This window comes from Chiloscyllium plagiosum, unplaced genomic scaffold, assembly GCF_037043375.1.
Source record: "Chiloscyllium plagiosum isolate Xiang-an unplaced genomic scaffold, Cpla_swu_hap1 HiC_scaffold_13, whole genome shotgun sequence".
In the NCBI taxonomy this organism is placed as follows: domain Eukaryota; kingdom Metazoa; phylum Chordata; class Chondrichthyes; order Orectolobiformes; family Hemiscylliidae; genus Chiloscyllium; species Chiloscyllium plagiosum.
The window spans coordinates 19,010,083-19,023,012 of NW_028270151.1; the positions used below are offsets into that span (position 1 = coordinate 19,010,083).

Genomic DNA, 12,930 nt, shown 5'->3' on the forward strand with positions numbered 1-12,930 from the left:
ATTGAGGTCAAATCTTTCTATAAATTAAAGTTGCTCGCAATTTCATTTGTACCTTTATTGCTAGTATCCCCATTTTCTGTTTAATGCCTTCTCTAATGTCAGTGCCACATTTTGGGAGTCTATATGCAGCCCCCTCTATTGTTTACTGATGTTTCTTGGTGTTTGTAAGCACTACCCATATAGATTCTATTTCAGCAGAGCTAATATCCTTCCTCATGCTTGCATTACTGTGCTCTTTAACCAGCAATGCTACCCCAACTCATTTTCCTCTTGGTCTTTCCGAAAAGCTGAATACCGTGGATATTCAATTCCCGTCCCTGGTCGTCCTGTAACTATGTTTCTGTAATCCCAAATATATCATACCTGTTTTTGTGCATTTGCACGACTAATTCATTTACTTAATTGCAAAGTAAATTGTGTATTAAGACACAAGGCCTTAAGGCTTGTTTTTTAAACATCTTTATTCCTGTTCACATGTGGCCTTGTTTGATTCATGCCCTTGAATTCTTAGCCTCTTTTTTTCCATACTGCGTTTTATTTTGGCTCTTGTTTTTTTCTCTCTCTCTCTCTCTCTCTTTCTCTCCATGTCTCTTCTCTCTCTTCTCGACCTTACTGTGTAGAATTCCATCCCTTGCCATTTTGTTCTCACATACACAACAGAGAAAAGTTCCATTTTATTGCATTTTTCATTATGTGTGATTTGAAATATTTTGGAATGTGCTTTTGGATATTTTTATGAATAAATATTATTTATTCCAAAAAGACTCGCTGTGGGAGCTAAGCCATCTCCAGCAGATGACAGTGGTTCAAATAGATGACTCACCACCACTTTCTCGAGGGTGACTGGAAATGGCCAATAGAAGCTGGACTTGCTGGTGACACCCACCATGTCACAAAAATGAAATTTTTATAAAAAGCCATTTTACCAATCGATTATGTGACAGGCCCAGGCAGGATATTCTTAAATCTCAGCAGGCAGGTTGGAAAAATCTATTCTGCATTGTGTTGTCTCTGTCCATTATTCATGAAAAGCCCAGCATCATCCTGCTGAGTTTAATTGGATTTATGCAAGGGGAACTGTTTGATTTGTCATACCAGAAACCTATGATAAATGACAAAATGCTGAAGGTGTTGCTTGCTTATCTGAGAAACTGCATTTCTAACTGTTTCCAGAGGCAACTGTTACAAAAGTAAAATAATAAATTCTTCTGTGATCTGAACAGATAATTTGTTGAGTGACAGGAGACATTTAGATGCTCCTGCTAAATCCTATTGTGAACATTCTGACCATGTTAATTTTCTGGATGTCCTTTTTTGTTGATTGGAGGAGGAAATCATTATATGGCATCAATACTTGTCATTGGCACTCTCTCTCTATCTGATCTGACAATCTGGTATTTTTTCTCCCTAGCCATTTCCCTTGGTCTCTTCCTCTCGATTTTTATCCAAGCGAGGTGAGCTCATGGGCTTCGTTGAGGACACAGGAATTTTTTCCAAACGCATGTCAAGGCAGCAAGTGTACTTCTTCCTGTTCAATGATGTCCTTATTGTCACAAAGAAGAAAAGGTAAGTTAGTGTTTCCCACTCTCCCTTCTCCTCTACTCCTGACCATCCCCCTGCCCCTACTCACCTTCTCCCCTCTTGCCTTTGCTCTCTCACTTTCCCATCTCCATCATTCCTCCTGAGTGTTTTGACTCATCGAGAACTGGTTCTATAGGTGATCAGCACCCTTTGTAGTGAGTATCATTGGGTTATTTATAAACAAAGAGTTAACAAAGTCTCACATGCTGTGCATACTTCTGACAAGTGTTGCTGGATAGTAACAAAACAGGATATCATCATTTTCGGGTTGCTCTGTGACCTACATATGTGGGTGCATGTCTCTAGTCATGACATTAATTTAACAGCCAGTAGTATGATGTATTGTCATTGGACTAGTGATCCAGATGGTCAAGCCCCTGATCAATGTGGGTTCAAATCCAATGAAATTTGAGTTCAGTGAAATCTGGAATGATGCCTAATCTTGACCACATAACTATAGAATCATAGAGATGACACAACCCAAGGGGGCTAATTGGTCCATCTTGTCCATTATGAGCCATTGACACCCAGATGCCCTTTCTAATCCCATCTGTCTACACAGAAGCCATTGCCCTGCAGCTTACACCACTTAAGGTGCAGATCCAGGTATTTTTTAGAAGAGTTTAGGATTTCTGTCTCCACCACTAGCTCAGATAGTGAATTCCAGACATCCGCCACCCTCTGTGTAACAAAGCTTTTTCCTCATGTCCCCTTTAATCCTTCTGCCACTTAACTTGAATCGATGACTGGTTTTTGAACTCTCTGCCAAGGGAAACAGGTTTATCCTGTCTACTCCATCTCTACCCCTCACAATTGTGTACACTTCAACCATGTCACCCCTCAGCCTTCTCTGCTTCAAGGAAAACAACCCAAACCTCTCCTCGTAGCTACAATTCTCCAGCCCTGGCAACATTCTACTGAAAAATGTCACCATTGTCATAAAAACCCATCTCGTTCACTTGCCTCTTTTAGGGATGGAAATCTACTGTCCCTATCTGATCGACTTGTGACTCCATACCTACAGCAATGGAGCTGACTCTTAATTGCCCTCTGGAAATAGCCACCCACAAAAGTACCCACATCCCACAGTGGCGTCTTAAAAAAGACTAGTTCTCACGAGGTTCAAGAAAGCACACCAACGCCTCTACTTCCTCAGGTGGTAAGGAAATTCGGCATGGCCACAAGGACACTTCCCAATTTTTATAGAAAGCATCATGGAAAGTATCCTGCCTGGATGCATCACCGCATCCAGGGTTTGGCAACTGCTCTTCCCAACTCTCCAAGAAACTCCAGAGGTTCGTGGACACAGCCCAGTTCATCATGAAAACCAGCCTTCCATCTGTTGACCCCAGCTATACTTCCTGCTGCCTCGGGAAATCAACCAATATAATCATACCCTCCCACCCCAGTTATATTGTCTTCCACTCTCTTCCATAGAGCAGAAGATATGAAAGTTTGATTACACATCGAACAGATTCAAGAACAGCTTCTTCCACACTGTTATCAGACTTTTGAACAAACCTGTCAAATGTTAATTCTGACCTCTCTCTTTCTCTCTGCACTTTTTTCTGCAGCTGTAACACTGTATTCTGCACTCTGTTTTGCTACCCTGATGCACTTTGTATGGTACAAGCTGCTTGTAGAGTACGCAAAACAACACTTTTCACTGTGTCTCAAAACAACTGACAACAATACTTCAATCAAAGGTTCACCACTACTAGCTTTGCAGGAGAACTAGGCAGAAAATATGGCTCACATCCCAGGAATAAATAAACGAAAATCAGAGCAGTGAGCTGAGCGAGCATTTCAGGAGCACAGAGATTTCTTCCACCACAGATCAGGAATTGGATTCTGAGCTACCATAACACAAAGTTGCATTTATATCATCCGTTTAATCATAGTACAATGTCACAAGGGGCATCACAGGAACATTACCAGAAACACAGTGACACTGAGCTTCATAAGGAGCTTTTACATAGAACATAGAAGAATACAGCGCAGTACAGGCTCTTTGGCCCTCGATGTTGCGCCGATTCAAGCCCACCTAACCTACACTAGTCCACTATCCTCCATATGCCTATCCAATGCCCGTTTAAATGCCCATAAAGAGGGAGAGTCCACCACTGCTCCTGGCAGGGCTTTCCATGAACTCACGACTCGCTGAGTAAAGAATCTGCCCCTAACATCTGTCCTATACCTACCACCCCTTAATTTAAAGCTATGCCCCCTCATAATAGCTGACTCCATACGTGAAAAAAGGTTCTCATGGTCAACCCTATCTAAACCCCTTTTGGGGCAGGTGAACAATGTATGGTCAGTGAGATGCGTTTTTAGAAGTTTCTTAAAAGTGGAGGGAGCTGTATAAAGACGTGGCAAGGTTTAGGATGTGAATTCTAGGACTTACCTCCCAGATAGCTGTATGTATGGCATTCAGTGGTGGACGGATTAAAACCAGGCAATCAGAGGGCTGTACCTGACTTGTGTGGCTGAGCTATTCACTTCCTGAGCCATCAAGGCATTCTGAAACTAATCTGTGCAAACATCCATACCACTGCATGTCACCACCAAACAAAGGGATAAGCAGGACAATTCCTGAACATTTATCTCGCCTCTCCTGAAATCACTGAAACTCTGAACTCCCAGAAAAACCTCTCAGCTGGTGGCTCAGTGGTTAGCCCTGCTGCCTCACAGTGCTAGGGACCCTGGTTCAATTCCCACCTTGGGCAACTGTTTGTGTGGTGTTTGCATATTCTCCCCGTGTCTCTATGGGTTTCCTCTCACCATCCAAAGATGTGCAGGTCAGGTGAATAGGCTGTGCTAAATTGCCCATAGTGTTCAGTGATGTATAGGTTAGGTGCATGAGTCAGGAGTAAATGTAAGGGTTGGTTAGTCTCCGGAGAGTTGGTGTGGACTTGTTGGGCCAAATAGCCTGTTTCCATATTGTCGGGAATCTAATCTAAAAAAAACTGAAGCTTCTTGCAGAATAATAAGAACCAGTGGCTTCAGTAAATATAGGCTGTATAATTTGAGGAAGGTGTGCTTTTAAAGAATTGTTTATTTTCTGATATAATTTCTGGGAGTTGTTTTCTTGCAAAGAGAAGGAAAAAAATTGCTGCTGGGAAGAGGGAGGTTATAAGATTTTAAATAGCCGAATGTACTGAAGGGAAGGCTGTTACTTCTCAAAACGTGCTGGCCTGCTTTCAAGTGGATGCAGTAAACATCCAGCCTAGATCAGAAGCAGATGTTTTGCAGCAACTTGGAAAGCTGACAGATGTATGTGTCCCAATTGTCACTCGTTGCTGTGTGCTAGTGTTGCCCAAACTATAACAAACATAACTGCAGACTTGGATTTATATGAACAGTGTTTTGTAATGGCTGGTGTTCACTGCCACAGCATTGCTGAGAGTTTCTGAAGTTGTTGACAGTGTGGGTGGTAGTGATGACGCTGCCATAATTACTGATCTCCAGAGGCCTGGTAAAGAGCCTTTTCCTTGTACCCCCTGCAACTCCTGAGGGTATTTTGTGCTTCAGCGATGGTGTCTGGTGGGGAATTCCAGTAAGTTAGTAACACGAGAAAGTCATTCAGCCCCTCAGCTCCATGTTTTATGACTTAACTTCAACTCCATCTCCCTTCATACCTCAATCTAATAAAACTATATCAATCTCAGTCCTAAAATTACCCTCCAGCTTTGATAGACAGATGTTTTATAAACAGAGAATTTCTGATTTCTGCTGCTGTTCATGAGGAGAAAGTGTTAACGCCAGCTTTTGCGTCCAGTTGTCCTGGCTCTGATTTTATGATTCTGTCTCCCTCAGTTTGAAGTTACGTGAGAGATGGACTATTTCCTCTTTGGAAAGGTCACTGAAAACACAGAAGGAGAAAAACTGTAAAGGTTGATGTCACCACAGTCTGATGGTCTATTTGTGAATTAAATGGTAATAAATCAATGTCACTATGAGGAGTGGGATCCCATCATATGATGGAATGGGAAGGCGTAGATTCAGGAGCTGTTCATCAGGAGCACCTATCAGAAACTGAGAGTTCACTGATCATCAATAGAGTGGTAAAGGGATTTAGAAAATAAATTCTTCTTTCTTTGTGGGCCAATTTCTGGACTGACCAGAGTGGCGTACTGGGTGTTAACCGATAATGAATGATGGGTGCAAGTTGCCAGTACTGCAATGGGACTTCAATGCACTGTGCACTAAATATTGGACATAGTCTATGGTTCCTGTGCAGGAGGTCATGGACATTTATAATGTCTTTTCCATTGGGAAACATGATAGTGCTTTTAACATTTGTGACCTTAGTTTCAAAATAAAGCTCAGAAAGTTTGGAATTTCACTTCTGCAGCTACATAACCATTCAGCATTCTTGCCTGGCTTCTCAAAGGAACCAGTGCCAGTGGTGAAAAACTTCCTTCCCTGAGATTACTCACTTTGTTCTCTTTAATTACTGCGAACATTTCACATCTGTTTCCGATTGTATTGGGTTGAGGTAATATATAAGGCCACCTGGTTTACCAGGTTAGCATTTTTCATGCTAAGAGTTAAGGACATGCATAAAAAAAGTTAAATTGGACTGCATTTTCAGTTATGGCACTGTGCCCCAATCCTCCACAAAATTATTAAACTTGAGAAAGAGGAAGCAATCCTGATTTTATAAAGACCCCTATCTGAAGAAACAGACATCTTTGTTTGGTTTTTGAGTTTGAAATGCCCTCGAAGATAGCCCCTTCCTCCTCTTTAAAAGGGTGCCATCGCCATCCTTGAGATTCAAGAAGTGACAGATTTTGTTTCACCTCTCTCTTCAAATAATGCAGCACTCCCTCAGTACTGCACTCAGCTTTCAATCGGGACTTTATATTCTCATCTAGGTTTAAAGCCATGTTTTGTGAGTGCGACCTATGGGTTTGGGAGAGCACTGTAAAATAATGTTAGCTATGGCTCAGATGGTAGCCTTTGAACTGAGGATTGTGTGTCTCCATCCAGAGCCTTGACTCCAAAATCTGGGATTGAGGTGTTGCTGCACTGTTGGAGATATGGTTTCTCAGATGATAAATTGGGAAAATCCCTGTCATCCTCTCAGGTGAATGCTGAAGAATCCGATGTCACTATTTACGTGGAGGAACAATGGATTTCTCCTTGTTATCCAAGGTCAGAATTTATCCATCAACCAACATTCCCAAGTTAAAAATCACACAACACCAGTTTATAGTCTAACAGGCTTATTTGAAAGTACAAGCTTTTGAAAGGAACGCTGCTCCTTCATTTCATAGCTAGTAGGGCAGGATCATAGAATTAATTGTAAAAGATCAATGTGTCATACAACTGATGTGATGTATTGAACAAACTTAGATTCCTGTTAAGTCTTTAATTACTTAGAATGGGAATGCAGATTTCAATTGATTAATATGTAAGTCTCAGAGTTTCTTTCAAGTTGTATGACACTTTGACCTTTTACTATAAATTCTGTGTCCTATGATCCTGCCTGACTAGCTATCTGATGAAGGAGCAGCACTCCGAAAGCTTGTACTTTCAAATAAACCTGTTGATCTCTAACCTGGTATTTTGTGATTTTTAACTTTGTCCACTCCAGTCCAACACCAGCTCCTCCACATCATGGCTATGATCAGTGTTTTGAAGACATGCTCTCTGGTAATTTTTCAGATTGTCGTATCTGAAATCTTGCTGTGTACACATTGTTTACTGTATCTCCGCCATTGTGTCAATGCAAAGACTTTCCATCTTTGCGAACCCACACCAGAATGAGGCCATTCTCAACTATACAGAACTCAAGTGTGATATGAGACAGTCAATCTAGGCCATGTAAGAGTCTCAATAATCCTGCCTCAAATAAAACTATTCAAATAAACAGTTAACTGGTCCATTGGCTAATCCTGAGACCTTTCTGTATGAAAATGACCATGTTTCCCTGCAGAACAACATTTTGAAAGGAATCCATTAATTTGGAATGTCCTAAGGATGTGAAAGCTTTTTGCTTTTTTTTAAACTGAGTCATCAGATGTTGGCTGAACCAACATTTATTACCCTTCTCCCATTGCCTGTTCATCTGAGCAGTTTGCCAAGCCATTTGAGAGGGTAATTAAGAGTCAACCACATTGCTGTGGATCTGCAAACATATGTGGACCAGACCAGGTAAGGTTGGAAGATTTCCTTCCAGAAAAAAAAATAAACCAGTCGGGCTTTTAAAACAATGGTCACCATTAAGCAGATTTGCCCCCATACTTTTAATTAATACAATTGTCGCCATCTGCCATGGTGGGGTTTGAACCGTGTCTCCAGAACATTAGCCTGGGGTTCTGATGATTACACTAGTGACATCACGACTGCAGCACAGCCTCCTCTTGTGGATGTATGAATGTAACATCTTCCTCTCTTTAGTTCGAAATGCAGAGATCTAATAGAATTGGGAGACCAGGCCTGCACTACTTGGGTAGCTCGGCCTACCAATCAATTGAATCTAGAATCAAACGATTGTGGGTAGTGGGTCTGGGTGGGATGCTCTTCTGATGGGATGCAGACTTTGAAGGGCCAAATGGTCTTTTTCTGCACTGTAGAGATTCTATGATTCTAAATTGTCTACTCCAGCTTTGCTGGCATATATTGTCTATCCCTAATTCCCCTCAATTGCCCATCACAAATTTCCCACAAGAAGGTAAAGGTGAGTTGCCTTCTTGAATCGGTGCAGTCCATTTAGTGTAGGTAAACCCAAAATGCTGTAGGGAGAGAGTTCCATGGTTTTGACCAAGTGACATTTACATTTCTAAGTCATGTTGGTGAGTGGCTTGAAGGAGTCTTGCAGGTGATGGTGCCCCTATGTATTTACTGCCCTTGTTCTTCTAAATGGTCGAAGTTATGAGTTTGGAATGAGCAGTCTAAGGAGGCCTGGTGCTTTGCTGTAGTGATTCTTGTAAACGATAGACGCTGCTGTAACTCTACCTCGTGGCACAGGGAGTAAAAGTTGAATGTATGGGGTTTTGATGGATTTGATGGGTTGCTAATCAAGTGGCTGCTTTGTCTTGGTGGTGTCAAGCTTCTAGAGCATTTCTGGAGCTGCACCCACCCAGGCAAGTGTAGAACATTTAATCACTGTCTTGACTTTGCATTGCTGGACACGCTTTGTGAAGATAGTAGGTGAGTTACTTGCTATAGAACTTCCAATTGCTAACCTGCAGTTATAGCCACCAGGATACACGATCACCAGCTAGCCACAAAAAGACACGACCCTCTCTCCCTCATAGCCCTACACACAGATGAAAGAAACCACCAATTCGACTGGGGCAACACATCTATCCTGGGACAGGCTAAACAAAGACATGCCAGAGAATTCCTAGAGGCCTAGCACTCCAACCACAACACCATAAACAAACACATAGATCTAGATACCATTTATCAACCCCTCAGAAAACAAACAGGAAATGACATCACCACAACCCCAGGAACCCCATCCAGGACTAACATTTCAATAGAAAGCAGGAGACAACAGCTTCGCTTCACTTGGAGGTCGCCACTGATGATGTTACCTAGTCAGGTAATGAAACGTCTGAATATCAAACCTACAGCTCAGTGAGTAAACCTACACCCTAAAGCCACAGCATTTATATTGCTGGTACAGTTCAATTAATAATCAGTGGTAATCCCCAGGGTGTTGATAATGGGGATTCAGGGATGCTAATGCCATTGATTGTTAATGATGATGGTTATAACCTTTTTTGGTCATTGGCTGGTACTTGTGCTGTGTGAATGCTCATGTCATTGATCATCAGAACCTGAATGTTGTCCAGGTCTTGAGAAAGGGAGGGCTAACGCAGTTGAGGAATTGGAAAATTTGCAGATGAGAATTTTAAATGTGAGGCTCAACTGGACAAGGATTATCAAGTACACAGTACATTTCATTAACACAAATGCGCTATAACGTGATTGAAGAAGTGGAGAGACTGTTTCTAAAATGCAAACTTTTAAAGCATGTATTGATTATAACGCAATTCCAGCCCCATTAGTTTAAATGGTGCAGCTATTACGCGATTTTCTTAAAAATGGGATTGCACGAGAACGGAACTGTCCCATTATAGCAGAACTGCCTGTACATGAGGGAGTGTACTTTGGTTTAAGTTACCACTCAGGCATTAAAGTTTTGGATGTGCTCGTGTTTCTGAACGGAAGGTAGGAAGCGAGAGCATTGGTGTAACTGAATGATAAACACTGATGACTGGCTAAATCTTGGGCAGTTGGGCTAGTGAAGGCCTAGAATGATGGGGTGGACAATGGAAAGGAAGGAAGTCGATTGATTTTTGTCACATGTTTCACAACCCCGACGTACAAAAGCCTTTAGCACCAGCTTTTGAATTTTTGAGTCCGCCTCATTGTTGTAATTTGTGATATATGACTCAGAGCAAGACCCACAAGTAGTAATACAATACATGAACAGATACTTCTCTTTGAACGGTTAATTTAAAGATAAATATTGGCCTGGACACTAGTGAGAACCCCTTTATTCATCTTTGAAATAATGCCAAAGGACTTCTGATGGCCATGTAAGAGGGCAGATAGGAACAATAGTTTATTATTCTATCTGAAAGACCTGCAATGCTTCAGTGTTCCCTCAGTATTGTATTGAAGTCTAGACTGTATTCTTAAGTATTCAGATTGGGATAGTGCTGATGCAAGTTGAAGAGAGCTACCACTTAAATCATGGCTGACTGTTAAATATCAGACTATTATCTGACACTGTAGATTGATAATTGTGGTGGGAAGGAATTCGCCTTTAACGTTAGGCTAAAACAACCCATTGGGATAGGAGAACAGAGTCAATCGAACCTGGCAAAAGACTAAGTGTCAAAGGAGGGTTCCACTGGGAGACCACCCTCATCATGCTAGGTGGGTGTGCTTAAAATAGCCTTAAAAATTGTGAGTAAGCAATGAAGCAAAGAGATTAATGAGGCAGTAAAGAAGAACTGGAATTTCATTGTTGTCAATGTTATTTTAAACTCTTAAATTGCACCATATAATGGATAACCTCAAAGAGCCTGAATAATGAAAGTTCATACAGATTTTTGTTTTGAATTTGACATTACAATTTCACTGTAGTACTTAATAATTTCCAGCTATACTTTATGCACCACTAAAAATGTTGGAAATTTTTGCTCTGGTGTCTGGAACAATGGGAGTACCATAAAACTTGGTCTATCGGACTAGATATAGGGACTTATATATCACACACATGGATTTAACGTTGGGTGGGAGTTGAAGGAATTTCACTGAGAAACTGATAATGTCCATTGCATTAGTATTGCACAGCATTTCATCTATAGGCAAGAATCCAGAATTTAACCACACAACCTTATATTGACACCCCACTGCAGTTGTCAGGGAGTGCTGCAATGTTGGAGGGTGCCATCTATTGCTTGAGAATGTCATGGCATAATTTTGCTGAAGGCAGTGCATTAACTACAGGAGTTGGGAGGTCATGTTGTGGCTGGATGGAACATTGGTGAGACCACTTTTAGAATACTGTGTTCAATTCTGGTCTCCCTGCTATAGAAAAGATGTTGTTAAACTTGAAAGGATTCAGAAAAGACTTACAAGAATATCTTGAGGATTGGAAGGTTTGTGCAACAGGAAGAGGCTGAATAGGATGGAGCTTATTCCCTGAATCATCAGAGGCTGAGGGGTGACCTTCTAGACATTTATAAAATCATGAGGGGCATGGATAGGGTAAATAGACAAGGTCTCTTTCCCAGGGTAGGGGAGTCCAAAACTAGAGGCCACAGGTTTAAGATGAGAGGGGAAAGATATAAAAGTGACCTGAGGGGAAACATTTTCGCACCAAGGGTGGTGCGTGTACGGAATGAGCTGCCAGCGGAGGTGATGGACTCTGGTACAATTACAGCATTTAAGAGGTACCAGGACAGGTACATGAATAGGAAGGGTTTAGAGGGAGATGGGCCAAGTGCTGGCACATGGGCTTAGATCAGATTAGGATATCTGGTCAGTATGAACGAGTTGGACTGAAGGGTCTGTTTCTGTGCTGTACAGCTCTGTGACTCTAAAAGGAGTTCTCCCCAGTTTCCTGGCTAGGATTTATGCCTCAGTCAGTGTCACTTCAATTTGATCATCTGGACATTACTGCATTGCTATTTGTGAGAGCTTGCAATGTACAAATTGACTTTTTGTTTTAAATTGTTCATGGGTATGGGCATTACTAACCAGCTTAGCATTCATTGCCCAGCCCTAATTGCACCGTGGCTGTGTGTCTGGAGTCACATATAGGCTTGACTAGGCAAGAAAGATGGATTTTCTTCCCTAAGGGGGGGGTTAGAGACTCAGTTGGGGTTTTGCAACAAACAGCAGTGGCTATATGCATCACCAATAGGCGAGCTTTTCAATTCCATTTTTTATTAAATTCAGATTTCACAGTAAGGTTTGAACCCATATCCCTAGGATTCTGGATTACTACTCCAGTAACATTACCACCTCTGTAGTTCCTACACTATGCAACAGTTTCATTGACTGAAAGCATTTTGGAACCTCTGCAGGATGTGAAAGTTGCTACATTAGTGCAGCTTATTTCTAAGTAATTAGATATTCAGGTGTATATTCGATGTGCATCTTAATGGAATATTTTTGGGATTATGCGCGTAAGCAATTGTTCTGATTTTCAATACAACTGTACAAAACCAACCAGTATATTTTAAAGTGGGATATTTTAAAACCTGTTGAGAAATGTGAACAATTGCTTGGGGATCTTCCTGCTGTAGGCTCCAAAAGACCATGGTATAGATTTGGATTCAACATGAGTCAACAATTAGTTTTACACTGTTTCTGTATTTTTATCTCAATTCTAAAAGTCAGATTTGTCCACTACCATTGCCACAAACTGGGGTGAGGGTAGGGAGGGGTGGTGTCTGGGGGAGTAAGTGTACAATTCCTGGAGAGATTTCATCAATAACATTTGCATCTTCCTTGAGGTGTTCAGAGAAAAATGCAGCAAAAAATCACTAGTTTTGTCTCAGAGCACTGCATGGCAATTGTGAACTGTCTACTTCATTCACTGTTAAAGGGAATGTTTTTAAATGATAAATTTAACTTGAGGGAGACTTTTACTTTCTGAAGGATGGGAAATGGCTTTAAATATTATGTCATTGCAATTTTGATGCACTCCAAGTTTGAGAAGGCAGCTTATCTGTCTGATTGTTCCTTTTATTCCCTTCAAATGGCATGTTTTTTGCAAAAATATACACAAAATTATTCATGAGATATATACATAAAATATCTATAAATATATTGCAAGACATTTCAAATTGGTCATTATGGAAAATACAATAA

General features: G+C 41.2%; 1 protein-coding gene across 4 annotated transcripts in view; it reads left to right on the forward strand.

The window, feature by feature from the left end:
• The window catches only part of LOC122555663 (rho guanine nucleotide exchange factor 26-like), a 216,337-nt gene that overhangs the window by 162,916 nt on the left and 40,491 nt on the right, over positions 1–12,930 (forward strand). For all 4 annotated transcript variants that reach the window (XM_087993352.1, XM_087993351.1, XM_087993350.1 and 1 more), the window contains one exon: positions 1,412–1,566. In XM_087993352.1, coding sequence (XP_087849478.1) covers positions 1,412–1,566 — 155 coding nt within the window. The remainder of the gene's footprint in view (positions 1–1,411; positions 1,567–12,930) is intronic.